The 23,788-nt window shown below is 51.1% G+C and overlaps 2 protein-coding genes across 2 annotated transcripts in view; one reads left to right on the plus strand and one right to left on the minus strand.

Annotated features, from left to right (window-relative positions):
• The window catches only part of ASXL2 (ASXL transcriptional regulator 2), a 54,531-nt gene that overhangs the window by 18,781 nt on the left and 11,962 nt on the right, over positions 1–23,788 (plus strand). The window contains exons 3-7 of the mRNA XM_079298269.1: positions 5,788–5,896; positions 6,810–6,951; positions 17,294–17,406; positions 20,073–20,202; positions 22,056–22,196. Of these exons, the coding sequence (XP_079154395.1) occupies positions 5,788–5,896; positions 6,810–6,951; positions 17,294–17,406; positions 20,073–20,202; positions 22,056–22,196 (635 nt within the window). The remainder of the gene's footprint in view (positions 1–5,787; positions 5,897–6,809; positions 6,952–17,293; positions 17,407–20,072; positions 20,203–22,055; positions 22,197–23,788) is intronic.
• The window catches only part of OST4 (oligosaccharyltransferase complex subunit 4, non-catalytic), a 220,721-nt gene that overhangs the window by 12,193 nt on the left and 184,740 nt on the right, over positions 1–23,788 (minus strand). The window lies entirely within an intron of this gene.

Raw genomic sequence — 23,788 nt, forward strand, 5'->3', positions numbered from 1 at the left:
TGAAATAAAGGTTTCTTTAGGTGTAATAAAGGTTTATTTAGGTGTAATAAAGGATTTTTAGGTGTGATAAAGGTTTTTTAGGTGTAATAAAGGTTTTTTAGTTGAGAAACTGAAGGATTATCACATTTGAAGTAATTAAATTGCAGCCAGTGCCAGGATTTGTGCTGGGCTGGGCTTCTGCTCAGTCACAGCCTGTGACAAGATGGGCTTAACACAAACCAGCTTTAATTAAAGGAAAACCTTGAATAAAACCTTTATTTTTTTGAGGGTTTGAATCCTCCCACTGGGAGTTGTGGGAGCCTGTTCTCAGTTGACTTTTAAATAAACCAAATGCCAAAACCAAAGATAACTCTGCTGCCTTTTCCTCTCAGTAGCCAATAATATTCAATTTTTTCCTTGGATTTTATGGGGAGCAGCATCCTGGGAGCCTCTGGCCAAACAGAACAGCTGGTTTTGCCCAAATAATGGTTAAAGAAGGAAATATTTTGGGATAAATAAATATTTTGGGATAAATGCAGGATTCCCACAAAGCAGCTCCTCCTTCAACCTTTTTGGGGTCTCAGACAGGAGCAGCTCCAGGGTGTGGGGGCAGAGCACCAGGTTTGGTGTGGAGGGTCTGGAATTGCAGTGGGATGGGGAGGAAAATCAGGAATTTCTGATTTTGGGGGGTCTCAGGAGCAGCTCCAGGGGTTGGAAACACCAAGTTTGGTGTGGAGGGTCTGGAATTGCAGTGGGATATGGAGGAAAATCTGGAATTTCTGATTTTGGGGGGTCTCAGGAGCAGCTCCAGGGCTTGGAAACACCAGGTTTGGAGTGGAGGGTTTGGAATTGCAGAGGGATGTGAGGAAAATCAGGAATTTCTGATTTTTGGGGGTCTCAGGAGCAGCTCCAGGGCTTGGAAACACCAAGTTTGGAGTGGAGGGTTTGGAATTGCAGAGGGATATGGAAGAAAATCAGGAATTTCTGATTTTGGGGGGTCTCAGGAGCAGCTCCAGGGCTTGGAAACACCAGGGCTGGTGTGGGGGGTCTGGAATTGCAGTGGGATGTGGAAAGAAATTAAAGATTTCTGATTTTTGGGGGTCTCAGGAGCAGCTCCAGGGCTTGGAAACACCAAGTTTGGTGTGGGGGGTCTGGAATTGCAGTGGGATGTGGAGGAGATCAGGAATTTCTGATTTTGGGGGTTCCTGCCATGTGCAGCCAGTTTGGGGTTTTGGGCAGGGCTTTGGTGAGGTGGTTTTTTTTTTTTTTTGTTCAGGATTTTACCCAAAGGATTTTAGTGACATTTGTAAAGGTGAGGACTCAGAGGGGGTGAGTTCCTCAGACATCCCAGAGCTAAAATCCCATTTTTTGTGGGGTGTGGGATTGGTGGGATAGCTGAGTCAGCAGCAGGGAATCACTTCTGGCTGATGAGGAGTCACCTTGAAATCAGAAATTTTCATTTCTTGTTGGATTTCTTTGCTCTCCCTGGGTGTGTTCAGGTCAGTGTAAGAGCATCCAATGGAAATGAGATTTTTGGGAGATATCTCTGCTGGTTTTCCTCTCAATAACCAATAATACTCTTTTTTTATCCCTTGGATTTTATGTAAAGCACCATCCTTTGGCCAGACACAGGAGCTGGTTTTGCCCAAGGAAAATAATCAATGAGCAGACAGGGTGCTCTGGCTGCTGCACTTCAAATATCCCCAGGATTTCTGACATAAAAAACAAATTTTGAACCACTTCTTGAAGGGGAAAAAAAAAGCACAGAAGCCAAAAATTCCCTTTCACTATCCCAGGCTGTTCTGAACCACTCAGAACACAGAGATGAATTGGTAGAATCCATAAATAATAAATAAATGTAGGGCAGAATGTTGGTTTGAAGTTGGGTTGTGCCATTAGCAGGGAGGATTAAATACAATTATTTCTTGTGTGTGGCTCCTCAGGTGGCTCTGGGCTTGTCCCTCTTACAAAGAATCAAATCCAAAAGTGACAAAATATTCATTCCCCTTCTGTCAGCCCTGCCCAGCCTGCTGGTGGCAGTTTTTGCTGTTTTTCCAGGATAAAATTACAGAGAAGTTTTCTTGCAGTGCCAGGAGGATGGTCAGTGTTGCAAGGAGAAGAGTGTGTGGTTTTAATTTTTTAAAAAATGAAGAGAATGGTCAGTTTGACCTAAGCAAAACTCAGAGTTACCCAGGGAGTGACAGAGCAGCCTCAGTTAAAGATTCTCACATAGAAAACTTGATTTTTGGTGCTTCCTCTGTTGGTGAGGAACATCAGAGCTGGGAAACACCAGAGCCTCAAAAATAATAATTAAAAAAAAAAAATTAAAATCCAGAAATGGCTGGATTTGGGATTTGCCTTCAGTACAGGCTGGCTTGTGGTTCTGTAGCAGAAATACAGAGAGGATCCCAAAAAGTTCAATGTTAAAATTTGCAATGAGGTTCAGTTTTAACTCTGGGCCCCAAAAGCCTGGGAGGAAGGAGGTTGTGGGATCAGGAGCTGTGGGTCCCATTCCCTGGGTGGAAATGCTGGAGAGGGATTTCGTTCAGTCCCTGATAGATCTGGTTGTGTGACAGAGCTTTAATTAAAGCTGTTAATTAGTGCAGTTTGTGTGTTCTGGGAGCTTTGTGGTGTCCTCCACACCCACCCCCATCCCAGGTTCCTCCTTGGAGCTCCTGAACTCCATCTGCTGCTCTGGGAGCCCCCAAATTCCTGCTGTGCCCCCCAGACCCCTGGGGCTGTGGGGACACTCCAGATGTGCAATAATTCCCATTTTTGGGGAGCCCATGGGGTGAGGAAGCTCCTGCCCCATGAAACCCCAGGAGTTTGGGGTGCCCTGGGGGGGTAAGGGCTGAGTGGATTCCCCAGGATTCATTCCCAGTGCAGGTTCTGCCCCCTGCCCCAAACCCTGGGTGGGGCTGTGGGCTGGGGGAGGCTCGGGGTGGGTCACTGCTGCTTCCATTGTTGTGCTGAAGTTGTTAAAGGGGTGTTTCTCTCCTTTTTTTTGGGCTGCACTCCACCTGCAGAAGGTAAGACCAGCTGCTCCCCCTGCCATTCCCTAAGCCCTGCTGCTGCCCTGCTCCTGGGAGTAACCCTGGAGTAAGGGCAGAGTAACTCTGCTCCCCCAGCTGGGCTGTGTCCCTGTCCTGCTGCCTCCTGGGGCTCTGCATGGGGGCTTTGTGCTGCATGGGGGGGAAATGTTCCCTAACCCTGCCCTGCTCTGCCTCTCCCAGCCCTGGGAATGGGGAATGCACCCCTTGGAAGGGGATGGTCAAAGGGAAAAATGGGAAATTCTCCCCTGAATCCCAGAATAGGGGGATGATCCAAAGGGAAAAATGGGAAATTGTCCCCTGAATCCCAGTACAGGGGGATGATCCAAAGGGAAAAATGGGAAATTGTCCCCTGAATCCCAGAACAGGGGGATGATCCAAAGGGAAAATGGGAAATTGTCCCCTGAATCCCAGTACAGGGGGATGATCCAAAGGGAAAATGGGAAATTGTCACCTGAATCCCAGAATAGGGGGATGATCCAAAGGGAAAATGGGAAATTGTCCCCTGAATCCCAGAACAGGAGGATGATCCAAAGGGAAAATGGGAAATTGTCCCCTGAATCCCAGAATAGGGGGATGATCCAAAGGGAAAATGGGAAATTGTCCCCTGAATCCCAGAATAGGGGGATGATCCAAAGGGAAAATGGGAAATTGTCCCCTGAATCCCAGTACAGGGGGATGCTCCAAAGGGAAAATGGGAAATTGTCCCCTGAATCCCAGAATAGGGGGATGATCCAAAGGGAAAATGGGAAATTGTCCCCTGAATCCCAGAATAGGGGGATGCTCCAAAGGGAAAATGGGAAATTGTCACCTGAATCCCAGAATAGGGGGATGATCCAAAGGGGAAAATGGGAAATTGTCACCTGAATCCCAGAACAGGGGGATGCTCCAAGGGAAAATGGGAAATTGTCCCCTGAATCCCAGAATAGGGGGATGCTCCAAAGGGAAAATGGGAAATTCTCCCCAGAGCAGAGTCTCAGTCCCAGTGAGGTGGGAAATGATTCCTGGGGATTTCTTTGTCTGGAGCTTCCCTTGGCCCTGCTGACCCTTCCCTGGTTCTGCAGAACCACCCCAGGCTCTGCTGGGCTGGGAAAAGGGAGTGGAGAGCAAAATCACCTTGGGAGAGAGAGAAATGCCAGTGGGATGGGAATCCAAATGCATCCTGAGGGGAGGGTTTGCTTGGAGGATTGGAAAAGTCACCTCAGTTTTTATTTGGAAGGTGTCTCTGCCAGCTTTTCCTCTCAATAACCAATAATACTAATTAAAAAAAAAATATACTAATTTTAAACCTCCTGAGGCTTTGGAGGACATGGTGGGGAAAGGGATTCCAGATGGATCCCAGAGGGAAGGGATGATCCAGAGGATCCCAGAGAAAAGGGATCCTGCACTTCCCTCCCTCCCCCAGAAGTCAGGAATAAATCAATCAGGAATAAATAAATCAATCAGGAATAAATCAATCAGGAATAAATCAATCAATCAGGAATGTGCCCACCCTGCCAACTCACCAGGGAAAGTGTGGGGTGGGAAAGGATCATTTTCAGAATAGAGTAATTATTTGCAAGTTATGAAAACCCCTTGTTTGGGCAAAAATGTAAAAAAAAAAAAAAAATACAATTGATGTGAAATTCTGAATTCTGTAAATTCAGAAGTCTCTTAAATTGGGTATTTGTAGCTGGGGATGTTGGGCACCAGAAATCCTGTGCCCAGTTTGGGGTTCCTGTGCCAAATTTGGGGTTCCTGTGCCCAGTTTGAAGTTCCCATGTGCATTTTGGGGGTTCCTAAGGGCTGGATGCTCATGGGATCAGGATGGTTCTATGGGATGGTTCCTCTGCTCACACAGCAATGGGGTCCCTGGGGGTCCCTGAGGCTCTGTTCCCTTTGGCAATGGGGTGGGGGGTCCCTGGGGGTCCCTGGGGCTCTGTTCCCTTTGGCAGTGGGGTGGGGAGTCCCTGGGGCTCTGTTCCCTTTGGCAGTGGGGTGGGGAGTCCCTGGGGCTCTGTTCCCTTTGGCAGTGGGGTGGGGGGTCCCTGGGGGTCCCTGGGGCTCTGTTCCCTTTGGCAGTGGGGTGGGGGGTCCCTGGGGGTCCCTGGGGCTCTGTTCCCTTTGGCAGTGGGGTGGGGGGTCCCTGGGGGTCCCTGAGGCTCTGTTCCCTTTGGCAGTGGGGTGGGGGGTCCCTGGGGGTCCCTGGGGCTCTGTTCCCTTTGGCAGTGGGGTGTGGGGTCCCTGGGGCTCTGTTCCCTTTGGCAGTGGGGTGGGGGGTCCCTGGGGCTCTGTTCCCTTTGGCAGTGGGGTGGGGGGTCCCTGGGGGTCCCTGGGGCTCTGTTCCCATTGGCAGTGGGGTGGGGGGTCCCTGGGGCTCTGTTCCCATTGGCAGTGGGGTGTGGGGTCCCTGGGGCTCTGTTCCCTTTGGCAGTGGGGTGGGGGGTCCCTGGGGCTCTGTTCCCATTGGCAGTGGGGTGGGGGATCCCTGGGGCTCTGTTCCCTTTGGCAGTGGGGTGGGGGGTCCCTGGGGGTCCCTGGGGCTCTGTTCCCTTTAGCAATGGGGTGGGGGGTCCCTGGGGGTCCCTGGGGCTCTGTTCCCTTTGGCAGTGGGGTGGGGGGTCCCTGGGGGTCCCTGGGGCTCTGTTCCCTTTAGCAATGGGGTGGGGGGTCCCTGGGGGTCCCTGGGGCTCTGTTCCCTTTGGCAGTGGGGTGGGGGGTCCCTGGGGGTCTCTGGGGCTCCCCAGCAGCTTGGGGACTCTCTGGGCTGTCCCTGCAGTGGCACCTCCCCCCTGGCCTGCCTGAATGCCATGCTGCACACCAACTCCCGGGGAGAGGAGGGCATCTTCTACAAGGTCCCAGGAAGGATGGGGGTCTACACCCTCAAGGTGAGTGCCAGCCCTGGGGGCACTGCTGCAGAAATGGGGTGGGGTGGGATCCCAGAGTCCCTGAGCCTGGAAAAACCCACAGGGATCCTTGACTCTGAGCTGTCCCAGCCCCCACAGGCAGGAATTCCAGGGATGGGCACTCCTGACCTCCCTGCCCACCCTTTCCTTGGAGAAGTTCCTGCCAATGTCCAAATTATCCAGGAGAATCCCAAAAGGGAGCTGGTCCCTCCCCCCTGGGCTGCAGGTGCTCCTCTTTAGCCACAGTGCAGTTGGCTGATGGTAATTACTGTCCCAGAAGGGAAAGAGTAATTAAAATGTTAATGAAGCTTGTGTCTAGAGATGAAAAATCACCTTGTCCTCAGAGTCAGTCAGAGAGGGAATAATGAGGAATTGGCTGGTTGGCATCTTCAAAAATGAGCTGTACTTTAAATATAGAAGGAAGCTGGCTCACACCATTGCTGGTCTGCTGTGGATTTATTTCTGGAACCCCCCCAGTGCCACCCCTGCCATGGGGACACCTCCCACTGTCCCACCCCAGTGTCCAGCCTGGCCTTGGGCACTGCCAGGGATCCAGGGGCACCCTGTGCCAGCCCTGCCCACCCTGCCAGGGAACAATTCCTGCCCAGGATCCCACCCATGGGAGCCATTCCCTGGGTCCTGTCCCTTCAGTTTGAGTTGGTGATCAGGGAATTCAGGGAGGTGCAGCTGAGGAATCACCTGGGAGGTGACAATGGGGACAGAGCTGAGGATGTGCCAGTGCATTCAGCATTTGCAGGGAGGCCCAGGAGGGTTTGGGGCCAGCACTGAAGCAGCTGTGGGGCATTAAAGGATCCCAATTGGTGCTGGGTGACCAAAACCCGTGTGGCTGTGGGGGTTTGGTGGCAGCTGGCTGATGTGCTGTGTCCCCTGGCAGAAGGACATCCCAGATGGGCTGAAGGAGCTGTCAGAGGGCTCTGAGGAGAGCAGTGATGGGCACTCAGACTCGCAGAGCTCCCAGCACAGCAGCTCCAGCAGTGCCAGCAAGGAGGGCAGGAGGAGCAGGTGGAAAAGGAAAGGTGAGTTCCTGCCCTGGGGGCTGCAGGGCTTTGTGCAGCTCAGCTCAGAGCAGTCCCAGCTGGCCTGGGCTCTCCTGCAGGTCAGGTGTGCTCCAGGCTCTGCCACATCCCTTCCCTGCCATCCCTGCTCCTGGAGGGTTTCTGTCTGAGTTCTGCCCTGCTTCAGCCTGCTCCCCCTCAATATTTGGATATTTAGTTGAAGTGTTCACTTTTAATCCACTCTTTTCCTGCTCCCCTCACTCATGCACACAATTCCTTGGGTGAGGCAGGAGCTGATTTCAGAGGTGTTTGCAGTGGCACTGCTGGGTGAGGCTGAGGGGTCCCAGACCCTGCCAGGGGCTCACCTGGGCCAGCCCTGCCCACACTCTGCTCTGTGGAGTTGTGAAAGCACCAGGAAAATGTCACAAGAACCTCAGAAATTCAACTTGACTCTGAATCTGTCCTTTGATAGGAGAGCTGCAGGCAGCCTGGTTGAAATATTTTCATTTTTAATAAATCCTCTACCAGTATATAGTCAATAAGGTTGAAATATATTCATTTTTAACAAATCCTCTCAAAATATTTCATCAATAAAGAGGATTCTGGCTTCTTTTCCTATATTTCCAATGTTTCAATATTAGGTAAAAGCCTGTGAGGGAATTTATGTATATTTTAGAGAGATCTTTATGTAGAAATTTGAGATAAAAGTTTTATACATCACATAAGAGCTGGAAAGGAAGGAAGAACCCAGGTGAATGGAATGGAATGGAATGGAATGGAATGGAATGGAATGGAATGGAATGGAATGGAATGGAATTCTTACCCTGAAACAGCTGCCAGAAGTACCCAAAACAAGACAGTGTGCAAGTAAAAATACAAAAAATGAGAGTTTCTCCTGTGACACTCAGGGCTCTGGGCTGGGACAGGGAGGGATCAGGCACAGCTGGGACTCTGTGGCCATGGAAGGATTTTCCACTCTCAGGGGTTTGGGGATTTTGTAAAGCTCAAACTATCTCTGCCTGAAGCATTTCTTACATTCAGATCTCTGTGAATAACCATCTTCAGGCACTCAGTGACATGTGGGGTAATTTTCACCAAGTGTTGCTCCAGCTCTCAGTGCTGGAATGGACATCAGAGTTGTGCTGGCAGTGCCCAGGGCCAGGCTGGACATTGGGCTGGGAGCCCCTGGCACAGTGGGAGGTGAGGAATGGATGGGATTTAAGGTCCCTCCCAGCCCAAACCAGTCTGGGATTCTATGATTAGAATGAATTTCATTTCCAGTGTTTAATTTCCTCCATGAATCCTGAAGGGTTCTTTCCATTTCCTCCAGCAAACTCTGCAGTTTCCTGCTCTTGCTACATACAAATGTGTACATACCAGTATCTACAAAAAGTAACATTTAATTCACAGAACTCACAGAATCACCAGGTTGGAAGAGACATTTTCCTGCTGCTTTTATTTTCATTTGGTCCATTTGTTTGCTGTTCTTAACCACTGAGGCACCACATTCCCCAGTGCAGGGACATGCAGCACACAAAATCCTCTTTCCTCATTAACAAAATCCTAAATGTCAGGGAGAACATCCCAAACACAGCTGGGCTGGGCTGTGCTGTGAGTGTGGGATGGGCATCCCCAGTGCTTTGGGAGCCAGCACATCCCAAATCCCAGGGATTTGGTGGGAAGCCAGGGCACAGCTGGCTCTCTCTGCAGGGTTTGGCTGTGCCAGGGGGGAATGGGGGTAAATCCCAGAGTGGGGCAGGCAGGAGCTGCCCCAGCCCTCCCTGCCAGGGCTGTGTCATCCCCAATAAAACAGGAAGTGTTTGCAGCAGCCACTTCCTTATATGTGCAAAAGCCAAGTGTGCTGGCTGCACACAGCACCCCTCTGATTTTGGGAGGGAGGACAGAGCCCTGGGTGCCTCTGCCCAGCCCCAGGGCCCAGCAGGGCTGGGAGCAGCAGGAATGGTCCTGGAGCAGCTCTGGGCACTGCCCTGTGCAGGTAAGGCAGGGATTTGGGGCCTCTCTTGGCCATGGGGGTGACACAGACCCCATGTCCTGTCCCACCTGGGGGTGAGGCAGCTGCTTCCCTCATGGCTGGAGTTTGGTGATAAAAACACCATTTTTGGGATTAAAAGAAAAGGTGTTTTGGGTGGAAATGCTTCAGCTCACCATGGGGACAATCCCTTCATGGAAAAGCTGCTCAAGATGAGTTGATGCAGTGCCCATCCTGCAGGGATTGGGGGATGTGGCTCTTGGAGCACAGCTGCAGTCCTGGGGCTCCCCCAAAAAACCAACCCGAGTTTCTGTGCTAAAAAAGAAAAATAGCGGGGGGGGAAACGAGATTGAAAAGCCAACTTTAAGGGAAAATGAGCCAGGGCAGATTATGGCTAATCCTCCATCAGCCAGGGATCAGCTTGGCTGGAATCTTTGTACAGCTGGGGATCCCTCCTGGCTCCCAGAGCTTTGACCAGCTCATTGTCCAGAATCTCTGGATTCAGTGTCTGTAAAAAGTCAGGTACTGAAAACAGATTGGAAGATTTGGGTGAGGTTAAAATAGACCAGAGCAAGAGCTCTGGAGTGTGGCAGTGAATTTATGGCTGCTCTGTGCTCCCTGCCATGGGAAAATGGGAATTAGGGCTGAAACACTGCTCTGAACTGGAGATCTGTGCATTATCCTTTGGCACAGAGGAAACCCTGGGAGCCAGCAAAGTGCCAGGTCACAGCTGGAGGGTGGCACCTGCTCTTCTGAGAGAAAAAAAGGGATTCTGTTTGGGTTCTGACACTTTGTTCCTTCCTGCTGGAGACTGGGTGGAAATATCAAAATAGGAATTGCTTTACTAAAAGCAGCAATTCCTGTGTGTGACTGGGGGGAAGCTGCTTCCTGGGGTCCCCCTTGTGCAATTCACTGGGGATCTACACATTCACAAATGTCCTTTTCCCCTTTTTTAATTAATGCAGCTTCTCTTCAGCCCATCCAGTCCCAGCTGTGCCTGATCCCTCCTTGTCCCCATCCCAGAGCCCTGAGTGCCACATGCACCCCCAGGGATGGGCACCCCAAAGCTCCCTGGGCAGCCCCTGAGCACCCTTTCCATGGAGAAATTCCTGCTGCTGTCCAAGCTGCCAGTTCCTTTGGAGCAGGAGTGTTTGTGTCTCATGTTTGTGGCACCAGCTCCATGCAAATCTTGTCTCTGATGGGATTTGTTTGTTATAAATGCTCTGAGTTTGATTGAATTTCCTGTGCAACTGTTATGTAAAGCAGAAGCTTGGTGTATAAGCTACATAAATAAATCTACAGAGAAATGCAGAATGCTGAGTGAGGACATGAGGAGTCCTCAGAACCATTGGTGGTGTTGCAGGGTTTGCCCCAAGTGACCCAGAACATCTGGGTGGGATCAGGCTCTGGGCTGTGCTGCCAGGGAACAGGGACAGGACAAGGGAAATGGGCTCAGGCTGGGCCAGGGCAGGCTCAGCTTGGACAGCAGCAGGAATTTCTCCATGGAAAGGGTGCTCAGGCCTTGGCAGGGGCTGCCCAGGGAGCTTTGGGGTGCCCATCCCTGGGGGTGCATGTGGCACTCAGGGCTCTGGGATGGGGACAAGCTGGGACTGGATGGGCTGGGAGAGATTTTCCAGCCTCAGGGATTCTGGGGTTTCTCTCATTTCTCCTGCTCTTGTTGCTCAGAACAGCTTTGCCCCTCAGTAGCAGCAGAATCCTGACCTGCAGTGACACTCCCAGCCCAGACACTTCCCCTCTGAAGGACTCTGAGCAGTTCATAGCCCAGTTTTTATTTGAACTGCTTCCTTTGGTTCTCCATGTTTCCAGCTCTGTCATCCCCTGGGTTCCTGAGGCTCTGAGCAGCTCTCCCAAGGAGCTACACTTTTCACTTGGGCTTCTTGGCAGGGCTTTCCTTCCTGTCAGATTGGGTTGTGTTTTCACCATGTGTGGGAAATGAAATCTTTGGAAGTGGAGAACAGAAATTATTGCTCCAGGCACCTCTGCCCTTACTGACAGCCTGGGCACACTCCCTGTGCCCTGTGGATTTGTCATCTCCCAGGACAGGAGTTCAGAGAGGTATGGAGGGGTTTGGGGTGGGAGGGACCCCAAAACCCACCCCAGCCGTGGCAGGGACACCTCCCACTGTCCCAGCTGCTCCCAGTGTCCAGCCTGGCCTTGGGCATCCTCCATTCCAATGAGTCAATGGGCAGTGAATTATTTAATAGTTGAAGAACTAGTTAATAGTTACAGGATCAGTTAATAGTTAATCCTGCCCTCTCAGAACATGGCCCACAGAAGTTTCCTGACTTCCAGAAGCATCCCAGCCTGTGAGAGCATTTGGGAGCATTTGGGAGCCTTTGGGCTTGCCAGGGGGTTTTATTGCACCTTTGCAATTTCATGGAAGTCAGTCTGGGCTGTGAGCTGGGAGTGCTGCTGGCTGGGAGTTCCACAAGCAGGTCTTGCTGCTCCTGAGTGAACCAGGAAGAGTTTTTTCCAAACAACTGCAGGAGGAGGAGCTGCTCTGCCAGTGGCAGCTCCAATCTACTCCCTCAGTGGCACAGAGGGAACTGAATTCAGTCTGAGCTCATCCCTGGCAGTGCCCAGGGCCAGGCTGGACAGGGCTGGAGCAGCTGGGACAGGGGGAGGTGTCCCTGCCATGGCAGGGTGGCACTGGATGAGCTCAGGGGTCCTTTCCACCCAAACCCATGTGGGATTTGCTGATTTGGGATTTGCTGAGCTCTGAGGGACTCTCTGTGCTCAGGGCTGGCTGTGGCTCAGGGGCAGACGTGACTTCAGCACTTGTGGTGTCCCAGGCAGCCAGGGTGACACTCAGAAAGGGAAGGGCTTGTTCTGAAGAAGTGTGAGAAGCAGGAAGAGCTGCTCTGTCACACCCAGGGGTTTCAGAGCTGGGGCAGTCCCAGGGCACACTGCAGGCTGGGCTGGCTCCAGGGGCTCCTGCTCCAGAGCAAACACAGCACAGCTCATCCTCTGCTGTCCTGTGACTGCTGGGGCAGTGGGGCAGCCACTGCAGCCCCTCAGTGAGGGACATTTCCCAGCTGGCAGCATCAGGGGAGGGTTTGGCTTCTGCTGGAGCAGCTGCCCTGGCTGTGCTGGGATTCCTGCTGGGTTTGGTACACCTGAGAGTTCCCAGGAATGTGGTGAGACCAAGGCACAGGATGAGCTCTGGCAGCACAGGGGTTCTCTCTTTTTCCTCAGAGATCTCACAGTGGTTTGGGTGTGAAGGGACCTTAAAGATCATTTAATTCTTATCCAGACACCTCCCACTGTCCCACCCCAGTGTCCAGCCTGGCCTTGGGCACTGCCAGGGATCCAGGGCAGCCACAGCTGCTCTGGGCACCCTGTGCCAGCCCTGCCCACCCTGCCAGGGAACAATTCCTGCCCAGGATCCCACCCAGCCCTGCGCCCTGGCAGTTCCCTGGGTCCTGTCCCTTGCTGGGAGTCCCCTGGGACAGTGGGAGGTGTCCCCATGGCAGGGGTGGCACTGGATGGGCTCTTCCAACCCAAACCCTTCCAGGTCTCTGATTAACCTGAGACATCTCCATGCTCCTCAAAGTGTGTTTTAATGACCTCCCTCCAAGTCTTTGATATCACACATCTGGATCCCATTACCTGCTTAAAATCAGGATATTTTAAGCTCATGACTGCACAGTTGAGGGGGGATTTCTTATTTTTAGCTCAGCTTGACTTTACTTTGAGCCCAAGTGAGTGAAGTGCAGTTTTTCCACGTGGAGCTGCAGAGGTGGAGCAGGTGAACCCATGGCCATGGGCACAGCCACTGCATCCCTGGCAGTGCCCAGGGGACAGGCTGGATGAGGTTTGGGGCAGCCTGGGACAGTGGCAAGTGGCCCTGCCATGGAACAGGATGGGATTTGAGTTTCCCTTCCCACCCAAACCATCCCAGGTCTCTGTGGGTTCCAGTGATTTGCTGATTTGCAGTTGGGCTGGTCCAAGATCCATCTCAGAGCAGGGACACCCAGGGGATCAGCAGTGGGTCAGGAGGTGGCTCAGGGGGTGCAGAGCTGCCAGGGCAGTTCAGGGCACTCAGGCTGGGAACATCTCTGCTCTCCCTGCACCTCTGCCTTTGGGGATTTTTATTTTCAATACCATCCTGGCCCTGCCCTGCCCAGCCTGAGGCCATCCCTGCCCTCCTGTGCAGTTCTGGGAGCAGAGCTGAGCTCCCCAGCTGCTCCCTCCTGCAGCTCTGAGCATCCCTGGGTCCATCCTGCTTGCAGCACTTCCCTGCAGTGTCCCTGGGAGCATTAACCCTGAAATCCATCTTGCTGCTTCCCCTCCTGCCCAGATTCTTCATCCCTGTGTTGGGATTTGTCTGAGCACAATTTTGGTTTGCACTCTGTCCTGGAGCCCCTTGGGGCCCTGGCAGGAGCTCTCAGGTCTCTCCTCTGTGCCAGCATCATTTCTGCCCATTCTTTGTTCTTAAGCAACAGCCCAACAGATTTCAGAAGCCTTTTGTTGAAATTCTCAGGGACTTTGAGGCAACTCTTTTTACAGCAGATTTTCTTTTGAATGCAGAATTCTCAGTGTTCAGTGTTCAGAGAATCCCAGGGAGTTTGGGGGCTGATTGCTCAGGAAGTGTTAATTAATGGCCTGAAGTGTGACTCTGGATTATCCCCCATGGCAGGGCCACCCCTCCACCAAACCTTCCCTGTTGGCTTCTCCTGATCCCTGGGGTTTTGTCACCCCCTGAATTCAGGAATTTGCTGACTCTGTGTTTTTTCTTTTTAAGAGAAGGATCCAGGGAGAGCTCAGAGCCCCTGGCAGGGCCTGAAGGGGCTGCAGGAGAGCTCAGAGGGACTGGGGACAAGGCAGGGAGGGACAGGACACAGGGAATGGGCAGGGCTGGGTGGGATTTGGGCAGGAATTGTTCCCTGGCAGGGTGGGCAGGGCTGGGGGGATCCCAGATCCTGGGCTGGGCTTTCCAACAGCTCCACTCAAGGGCTTCCAGCAGCTGAGCTTGATTCCCATCCATTCCCAATGAATTGTGTGTCCTGAGTGAGGCTCTGTAAAGGTTCAGTCCCCTGGAATTGGAGATTCCCTGCAGGGCTCCTCTGGCCTGGGCTGGAGCTGCTGCCCTGTCTCAGCCCTGGCACCCACCTGCCTGTCCTGGGCTATCCTGGGCTGTCCCTGGGCTGTCCCTGGGCTGTTCTGGGCTGTCCCTGGGCTGTCCCTGGGCTGTCCCTGGGCTATTCTGGGCTGTCCCTGGGCTGTCCCTGGGCTATCCTGGGCTGTCCCTGGGCTGTTCTGGGCTATTCTGGGCTGTCCCTGGGCTGTCCCTGGGCTGTTCTGGGCTGTCCCTGGGCTGTCCCTGGGCTGTCCCTGGGCTGTTCTGGGCTGTCCCTGGGCTGTCCTGGGCTGTTCTGGGCTGTTCTGGGCTGTCCCTGGGCTGTTCTGGGCTGTCCCTGGGCTATCCTGGGCTGTCCCTGGGCTACCCTGGGCTGTTCTGGGCTGTTCTGGGCTGTCCCTGGGCTGTCCCTGGGCTATTCTGGGCTGTCCCTGGGCTGTTCTGGGCTGTCCCGGGCTGTCCCTGGGCTATCCTGGGCTGTTCTGGGCTGTCCCTGGGCTGTTCTGGGCTGTCCCGGGCTGTTCTGGGCTGTTCTGGGCTGTTCTGGGCTGTCCCTGGGCTGTCCCTGGGCTATTCTGGGCTGTTCTGGGCTGTCTCTGGGCTATCCTGGGCTGTTCTGGGCTGTCCCTGGGCTGTTCTGGGCTGTTCTGGGCTGTCCCTGGGCTGTTCTGGGCTGTTCTGGGCTGTCCCTGGGCTATCCTGGGCTGTCCCTGGGCTGTTCTGGGCTGTCCCTGGGCTATTCTGGGCTGTTCTGGGCTATCCTGGGCTGTTCTGGGCTGTCCCTGGGCTGTCCCTGGGCTATCCTGGGCTGTCCCTGGGCTGTCCCTGGGCTGTTCTGGGCTGTCCCTGGGCTGTTCTGGGCTGTTCTGGGCTGTTCTGGGCTATCCTGGGCTGTCCCTGGGCTGTCCCTGGGCTGTTCTGGGCTGTTCTGGGCTATCCTGGGCTGTCCCTGGGCTGTCCCTGGGCTATCCTGGGCTGTCCCTGGGCTGTCCCTGGGCTATCCTGGGCTATCCTGGGCTATCCTGGGCTGTCCCTGGGCTGTTCTGGGCTGTTCTGGGCTGTCCCTGGCTGTCCCTGGGCTGTCCCTGGGCTGTCCCCTGGGGCTATTCTGGGCTGTCCCTGGGCTGTCCCTGGGCTGTCCCGGGCTGTCCCTGGGCTATTCTGGGCTATCCTGGGCTGTCCCTGGGCTGTCCCTGGGCTATTCTGGGCTATCCTGGGGCTGTCCCTGGGCTGTCCCTGGGCTATTCTGGGGCTATCCTGGGCTTGTCCCTGGGCTGTCCCTGGGCTGTTCTTGTGCTGTCCCTGGGCTGTTCTGGGCTATTCTGGGCTATCCTGGGCTGTCCCTGGGCTGGTCCCTGGCTTCCCTGGGCTGTTCTGGGCTGTCCCTGGGCTGTTCTGGGCTGTCCCTGGGTTGTCCCTGGGCTGTCCCTGGGCTATTCTGGGCTGTTCTGGGCTATCGCTGGGCCTGCCCTGGTGTTCTGGGCGTCCCTGGGCTGTTCTGGGCTGTCCCTGGGCTGTCCCTGGGCTGTCCCTGGGCTATCCTGGGCTGTCCCTGGGCTGTCCCTGGGCTATCCTGGGCTGTTCTGGGCTGTCCCTGGGCTATTCTGGGCTGTCCCTGGGCTATCCTGGGCTGTCCCTGGGCTGTTCTGGGCTGTTCTGGGCTGTCCCTGGGCTGTCCCTGGGCTGGGATTCACCCTGGGCACCAGCTGCTGCCAGCCTTTTATATTTAGATTTAGATTTAGATTTAGATTTAGAATTAGATTTAGATTTAGACTTAATTCACAGTTATATATAGATATATTCTCATATTTATGGTTATATATTTATATTCATATATCTATATTGTTGCATTTCTATATTTCCACTATTAAATATATAATAAAATAATTTATAATTGCATATTTATACATATATTTATATCTCTCTATATTGATATGTTGATATATTGATCTGTTGATATCTATATTCATATTTATATAATACATGTTTATATTTATATTTAATTCGTGTTCATACGTTTATATATTTATGTTTCTATAGGTGTATTTATATCTCTATATTTATATATCTATAGTGTTACATTAATGTATTTATATATGTATTTATATTTATAAAATATTTGTGTTCATGTATTAATATAGTTCTGTCATCTATTTATAAAATGTTTTATATTTATATGCATTTATTTATAATTATATTCATATCTATCTATATTTATATTGGTATATTTGGTATATATTGATATATCTATATGTACATTATACATATATACATTTATATACATATTATATATATACACATATACATATGTATATAATAATGTATATAGCATATAATAATGTGTATATTATATACATTATATATTATGTATATACAATATATATTGATATATTGGTACTTATATTTCTATCTACATTTATCTTTATATTCACTTTTATATCAATACATGTTTATATATCCACATAATAATTTCCATTTCTATTTCTATTTCCACATATATCTTTACATTTATATCCAAATAATTATTATATTTATATATTTATATTTAAATATTTTAATCTTTATATATTCGTTTATTTTTAATTTTTGATTTTAATTTATTTATATATTTATATTTATATTTATATCTATGTTTATATTTATATCTATGTTTATATTAATATCTATATCTATATTTATATATATCTGTATTGATATCTATATTTATATTTGTATTGATATCTATATCTATATCTATATCTATATCTATATCTATATCTATATCTATCTCTATATCTCTATATTTATATCTATATCTATATATCTATATCTGTATCTGTGTCTATATCTATATCTATATCTATATCTATATCTATATCTATATCTCTATGTATGTCTATATTTATATTTATATTTATATGTGTATTTATATCTATATCTCTATCTATATCTATAACTATATCTTTATCTATATCTCTATATTTATATCTATATCTATATTTATATCTATATCTATACCTATATCTATATTTATATCTATATCTCTGTCTCTATCTCTATCTCTATCTCTATCTCTATCTCTATCTCTATCTCTATCTCTATATCTACATTTATATTTATATTTATATTTATATTTATATTTATATTTATATTTATATTTATATTTATATTTATATTTATATTTATATTTATATTTATATCTCTATCCACATTTATATTTATATTTCTATTTCTATCTCTATATTATATTTATATCTCTCTATTTCTCTTCTTTCCCTGTGTTTGTCCCGCAGTCTCTCCCCGCCTGGCCCCCCCAGCCCCCCCCCAGTCGGGCTGCCCCTCCCCATCCGTGCCAGGCAAGGGTCTCTCCTGCTCCCAGAAGCACAGCAAGAAGGCTCTGAAGCAGGTGAGGGGTCTGGAATCACAGCTCTGGGATTAGACAGCTGAAAATGGCATTTATTCCCAGTGTTTGGAGAGATCCTGTAGATCCTCCCAGGGATCAGCTGGCACAGGGACAGAGAATTCCTGAATCCTGAGCTGGGGCTCTGGGGGGTGTCCCTGCCATGGCAGGGGAGCAGCAGAACCCAGAAAGGAGCTAAAAACAGAATTGGGGTGGGGGAATGGGGGTGAGAGCACAAAGTGAGTGAGGGGGAATTAAAGGGACCCCCTGTCCTTGATCTGATGGGGGAATGAGAGCACACAGTGAGTGAGGGGAATTAAAGGGACCTCCTGTCCTTGATCTGATGGGGGAATGAGAGCACACAGTGAGTGAGGGGGAATTAAAGGGACCCCCTGTCCTGGATCTGATGGGGGAATGGGGAATGAGAGCACACAGTGAGTGAGGGGGATTAAAGGGACCCCCTGTCCTGGATCTGATGGGGGAATGAGAGCACACAGTGAGTGAGGGGAATTAAAGGGACCCCCCTGTCCTTGATCTGATGGGGGAATGAGAGCACACAGTGAGTGAGGGGGAATTAAAGGGACCCCCTGTCCTGGATCTGATGGGGGAATGGGGCTGAGAGCACACAGTGAGTGAGGGGAATTAAAACAACTCCCTGTCCTTGGTCTGATGGGGGAATGAGAGCACACAGTGAGTGAGGGGGATTAAAGGGAGCCCCTGTCCTGGATCTGATGGGGGAATGAGAGCACACAGTGAGTGAGGGGGAATTAAAACAACTCCCTGTCCTGGATCTGATGGGGAATGAGAGCACACAGTGAGTGAGGGGGAATTAAAGGGACCCCCTGTCCTGGATCTGATGGGGGAATGGGGAATGAGAGCACACAGTGAGTGAGGGGGAATTAAAGGGACCCCCTGTCCTTGGTCTGATGGGGGAATGAGAGCACACAGTGAGTGAGGGGGAATTAAAGGGACCCCCTGTCCTGGATCTGATGGGGGAATGGGGAATGAGAGCACACAGTGAGTGAGGGGGAATTAAAACAACTCCCTGTCCTTGGTCTGATGGGGGAATGGGGGCTGAGAGCACACAGTGGGAGTGAGGGGAATTAAAACAACTCCCTGTCCTTGATTTGTCTGTGCCCTCCATCATTGCTGGGCTGGTTGGGCTCAGCCCTCCCCTCTCCAGCAGCTCCAGCATTCCCAGAGGGAAGGGCTGTGGGTTTCTAAGGGAGAACCTTTAATGTCCCAGTCTGGGGTTTCTCCTTTGCCCTGAGGTCACCCCAGAGGGACATGAGGTGGTTCAAACCCTGGTTTTCTCTGAAGCAGCCAAAGAGAGATTGCTGGAGATGGTTTTCTCTTTTCCCAAGGATTGTTTATTGCTTCTTATCTCAGGGACCTTTTGCCTGGCCAGCAGGGTCTGCTCAGCCTGGCATCCATGGTGGGATCTGCCTGCTGAGGGCAGGGCTGATCTTATATAGTTTGTACTATGTATTACATGTTTACAAAATTTTACCAATACAATTTTATTAAATGGTCCAGCCCTGACCCCAACCAATCCAAGAGTGCCAACGTGTCACCCAACATGGATGACATGGAGAAGAAGGAGGAAAAGGTGTCCACCCCCCAAATTTTCCATCTTGGCCACGTGTCCCTTATCATAAACATTCCCAAAAACCTATTTATCTACGTTCTAACAATCTAATTTACACTTCACAAATTTTGGTAGCTTATTTCCATTCTCTTTGTGCTGACAACTTCCCCCAGGGGTTAGAATTCAGCACCTGTGACACCAGGGTCTCACTCAGAGTCTTTGAGACCCTTGCCAGGGGGATTTTGAGACCCCCAAGGAGGCCAGGGGTGCGCCCTGTGCTCCCACACTTTAACCCCAGGACTGGGAATGTGGATGGGGCAATTCCAGAAAGCAGGATTTGGTTCATCCCCACAGCAGAGCTCAGCCTGGGCAGAGCAGCAGGCTGCATTCCTTCAAACCCTCTGGGAAAATCCTCACTTGGAGGGTCAGGATTGCAACTGGCCCGTCCTGCTGGAGATCCCTCAATTCCCAAATGGGCTGGGCTGGAAAATCCCTCAGAACCTGTGGAGTGCAGCCCTTCCCATGGAATCCTTGATCTCTTGGCATTTTTCTGCTGTTGAGGTCAGCTGGGTTTGGATTTTGGATTTTGGTTCTTGCAAACACAAACTTTGGTTTGCAGTTCAACCAAACCTGTCAGAGCCCTAGGTTCCTTTGGGACCCAGTCCTGATGTTGCTTCAAATCTTTCCAGAACCAAAGTTTTTTGTTTTGTTCTCTTCAGCATTTGGATCTTTGTTAATTTTCTAATTAAAGCCCTTCCCTAAGGGGCAGTGGGGAAGATGGAGATGGGATGAGCTCCAGGGTGCTGCTTTACTTTGAAATTCTCTGTGTAATCCCTTCTTGAGCCTGGAATCCTTTCCCTGAGCTTCTCCTTTTATCCATGAGGCAGCACAGGAGGGATGGCCAGTGACAGTGGCAGTGGCAGTGACAGTGACAGTGTCCTGTGGCTGCAGAGGTGAACAGTTAATAACAGTTTAATAACAGTTTGATCACACTGAGCAGGTGGGGCTGGGTTTGGGTGCCAGGGCTGTGTGCCAGGCTGGGCTGGCTGATGCCATGTCCCTGTCCCTGTCCCTGTCCCTGCAGGCCCTGAAGCAGCAGCAGCAGAAGCAGCAGCAGCAGCAGCAGTGCAGGGCAGGGATGGCCCCAGGGATGGCCCTGCCCTCCAGCCAGCACATGCTGCTCAAGGCCAAGGCCAGCACAGCCAGCAAGCCAGGTATGGCCAGGGAGAGACCCTGGGCTCTGGGATGGTGGGATATTGGGGTATTGGGGTATTGGGGTATTGGGGTATTGGGGTATTGGGATGGGAACTGCCCCTTCCTGCAGCAGCCTCTGAAATCAGCAGCCTCTGCTAGGCTGCACCAGGTAAGGACACACCTGGGCTGGGTCCTGGCTGATCTCACTGTGCAGCTGCTCAAAAACTGCTCCCAGTGCCCTGTGACTGTCCCAGGCACCTGCACCCCCTGCAGGGCCCTTCTGCTATTCCTCTTTGGGATTTTCTGCTTATTTCTGTTTGGGGTTCTGCTATTTCTGTTTGGCAGTTTCTGCTTATTTCTGTTTGGGGTTCTGCTATTTCTGTTTGGCACTTTCTGGTTATTTCTTTTTGGGGTTCTGTTATTTCTGTTTGGCACTTTCTGGTTATTTCTTTTTGGGGTTCTCCTGCTATTTCTGTTTGGAAATTTCTCTTGGTGTTTATATTTAGGAGTTTCTCCTGCTATTTATGTTTGGGGATTTCTCTTGGTGTTTATATTTGGGAGTTTCTCCTGGTATTTCTGTTTCTCCTAGTGTCTGTGTTTGGGGATTCCTCCTGGTGGTCGTGTTTAGGGATTTCTCCTGGTGTTTATGTTTGGGGATTTCTCTTGGTGTTTATATTTGGGGGTTTGTCCTGGTGTTTATGGTTGGATATTTCTCCTGGTGTTTATGGTTGGATATTTCTCCTGGTGTTTATATTTGGGAGTTTCTCCTGGCATTTATGTTTTCCAAAGTGGCTCCTCATCCTGCAGGGTGGGTTCCATGTCCTCATATGGAAGATCCTTGAGGGGTTTCCAGAATTTGTGGAGTCAGAAATCAGTGAGGTCACTGCTCTGCTCTGGCTGGTCCAGCAGGGCAGCACCACATTTCCCATGGTATCCCAAATTCTTGTTAGTTACTTCCAGCCAGTTTTCCAGGCAGGGTTTTCCAGGAGCAGCTGGGAGCTGCCCTGAGCCTCAGCCTGTGCTGGGCAGGGTTTGGGGTTCATGGCCTGCAGAGCTTTGCCCTTGCTGCTCTGGAACTGCAGCCTCAGGGTGCTTTCCTTAGGCTCAGCTCAGCTCAGGGTCTTGTCCTGCTTCAGCCTTTTCCTTGAGCTCCTCCTCAGCTGCTCCCAGCTGGGATTGGTGTGTTCAGGAGCCCCCTCAGGCTGTAAATCCCTCCCTGCCAAGCCTGGAAGGTTCCTCCTGTGGGGTTTTCTCCATGAATTCCCTTTTCCCCCCTCAGCTCCCAGCAGGGACAGCAGAAGGTGGGGACACAGAGCAGAAATTGAATGGGGGAGGGAGCAACATTCTAGGCACTGATTCCACAATTCCAGGGATTTATTCAGAGCTGGAACAGCTTGTGTAAGGAAGGGAAGGGAGGGAGAGGAACCAGGATGGGAAACTGAGCACTGGGAAGAGGAGGAGGAATTCCCCAGGGTGGGCAAGGACAAAGCTGCAGCAGAGGGTGAAGTTTAGCAGGGACATGAGAGGGATGGAGAGATTTCCCTGCCAGTGAGCTCTGCCAGGAGCTCTGTTAGCCCTGGCAGTGTTAATGGGAGCATGCCTGGCTGGGATTGGGTGGGAAATAAACTGGGATTCACTGGGAAATGGATGTGTGTATGCATGCCTTTGCTTTGGGATGTTCTGGTGACTCCAAGGGATCTCCCACATGCAGCTGCTGGGCAGGAGGCACTGCAGGAGCACAGGAGTGTCTGTGCTGGGATTGCTGGGCTGCAGGGGTGGCTCTGGGAGCTGCAGAACCCCCATTCCATACAGGAACATCCTGCTGCAGGATCCCTGTGTGCCTCCCCCTGCTCCAGTGTGCCCTTTCCTGCAGGTTGGGAAGGGAAGCAGGCAGATGGGCATTCCAGCAGCCCCCCAAACTCCACATCCAGCTCCTACCCCTCAGTGAAGCTTGAGAACTCCCTGCCAGGGCTGCCCAAGAAGCCCTTCCCGAGGTCTGACAGGCTCCATGCACGTAAGAGATGATTCCCTGCTGCCCCTGGCTGCTCCAGTTCCACTGCTGAGGGACCCTGGAGGGGCTGATAAATGATGCACAAAGCCATCTTCAGACCATCATCAGCTGGGCCTCTCCTGGCCATTGCCAGCTGTTGGAGAGCACTAAAGCACCCTCAGCATTTATAGGTTTTTAATGTACTCAGACACATGACAAAGGAAAAGAAATTCTTCCCTGGATCTCCACCCTTCAGACCCTGCTGGGTTTGGCTCCCAGCCCTTTACTGGAGCTTTCTCAGCCCTCCTGTCCTTCCTGGTTCCTTTTACATTTTCCAGGGCTGGGACTGACCATGGTGAATTTAAGGATATTCTTACAAAGTCATGGCATGTCCTGAGGGGGAAGAAACCCTCAAAGATCATGGAATCAGCTCCTGGTGCTGGCCAGGACACCCCAACAATCCCAATCCTGGAGAATGTGAAAGGAACCAGGAAGGACAGGAGGGCTGAGAAAGCTCCAGTAAAAGGCTGGGAGCCAAATCCAGCAGGGTCTGAGGGGTGGAGATCCAGGGAAGAATTTCTTTTCCTTTTTCACCTCTCCTGGAGCTCTGGGGCTGTGCCCATTCCCTGGCTTTTCCCTGAGCTCCATCCCAAATCCCCCTTTAGCTGTTCCCTCATCCTGAGCTCTCCATCTCAGTGTCCCTGTGGAAAACAGGCAGGACAGAGCAGGACAGCCCAGAATAAACCCCCAGGAGCAAACTGCCCTCAACTGGAGAGTCAGAGCAGAAAAGGGCTGTGGCCAGAAGGAGCTGCAGGGAGAGAACCCTCCTGGGCAGGATCCCAGGAGAGGGGTGGGATACAGGGATACAGGGGTACAGGGATACAGGGATGGGATACAGGGATACAGGGGTACAGGGATACAGGGATGGGATACAGGGGTACAGGGATGGGATCCAGGGATACAGGGATCCAGGGATGGGATCCAGGGATCCAGGGATACAGGGATGGGATACAGGGGTACAGGGATACAGGGATACAGGGATGGGATACAGGGATACAGGGATGGGATACAGGGGTACAGGGGTACAGGGATGGGATACAGGGGTACAGGGGTACAGGGATACAGGGATGGGATACAGGGATACAGGGATGGGATACAGGGATACAGGGATACAGGGATGGGATACAGGGGTACAGGGGTACAGGGATACAGGGATGGGATACAGGGGTACAGGGATGGGATACAGGGGTACAGGGATACAGGGATACAGGGATGGGATACAGGGATGGGATACAGGGATACAGGGATGGGATACAGGGATACAGGGATGGGATACAGGGGTACAGGGGTACAGGGATACAGGGATGGGATACAGGGGTACAGGGGTACAGGGATACAGGGATGGGATACAGGGATACAGGGATGGGATACAGGGGTACAGGGGTACAGGGATACAGGGATGGGATACAGGGATACAGGGATGGGATACAGGGATACAGGGATGGGATACAGGGGTACAGGGATACAGGGATACAGGAATGGGATACAGGGATGGGATACAGGGATACAGGGATGGGATCCAGGGATACAGGGATGGGATCCAGGGATCCAGGGAT

This window comes from Erithacus rubecula (assembly GCF_903797595.1).
Source record: "Erithacus rubecula genome assembly, chromosome: 2".
Lineage (NCBI taxonomy): Eukaryota > Metazoa > Chordata > Aves > Passeriformes > Muscicapidae > Erithacus > Erithacus rubecula.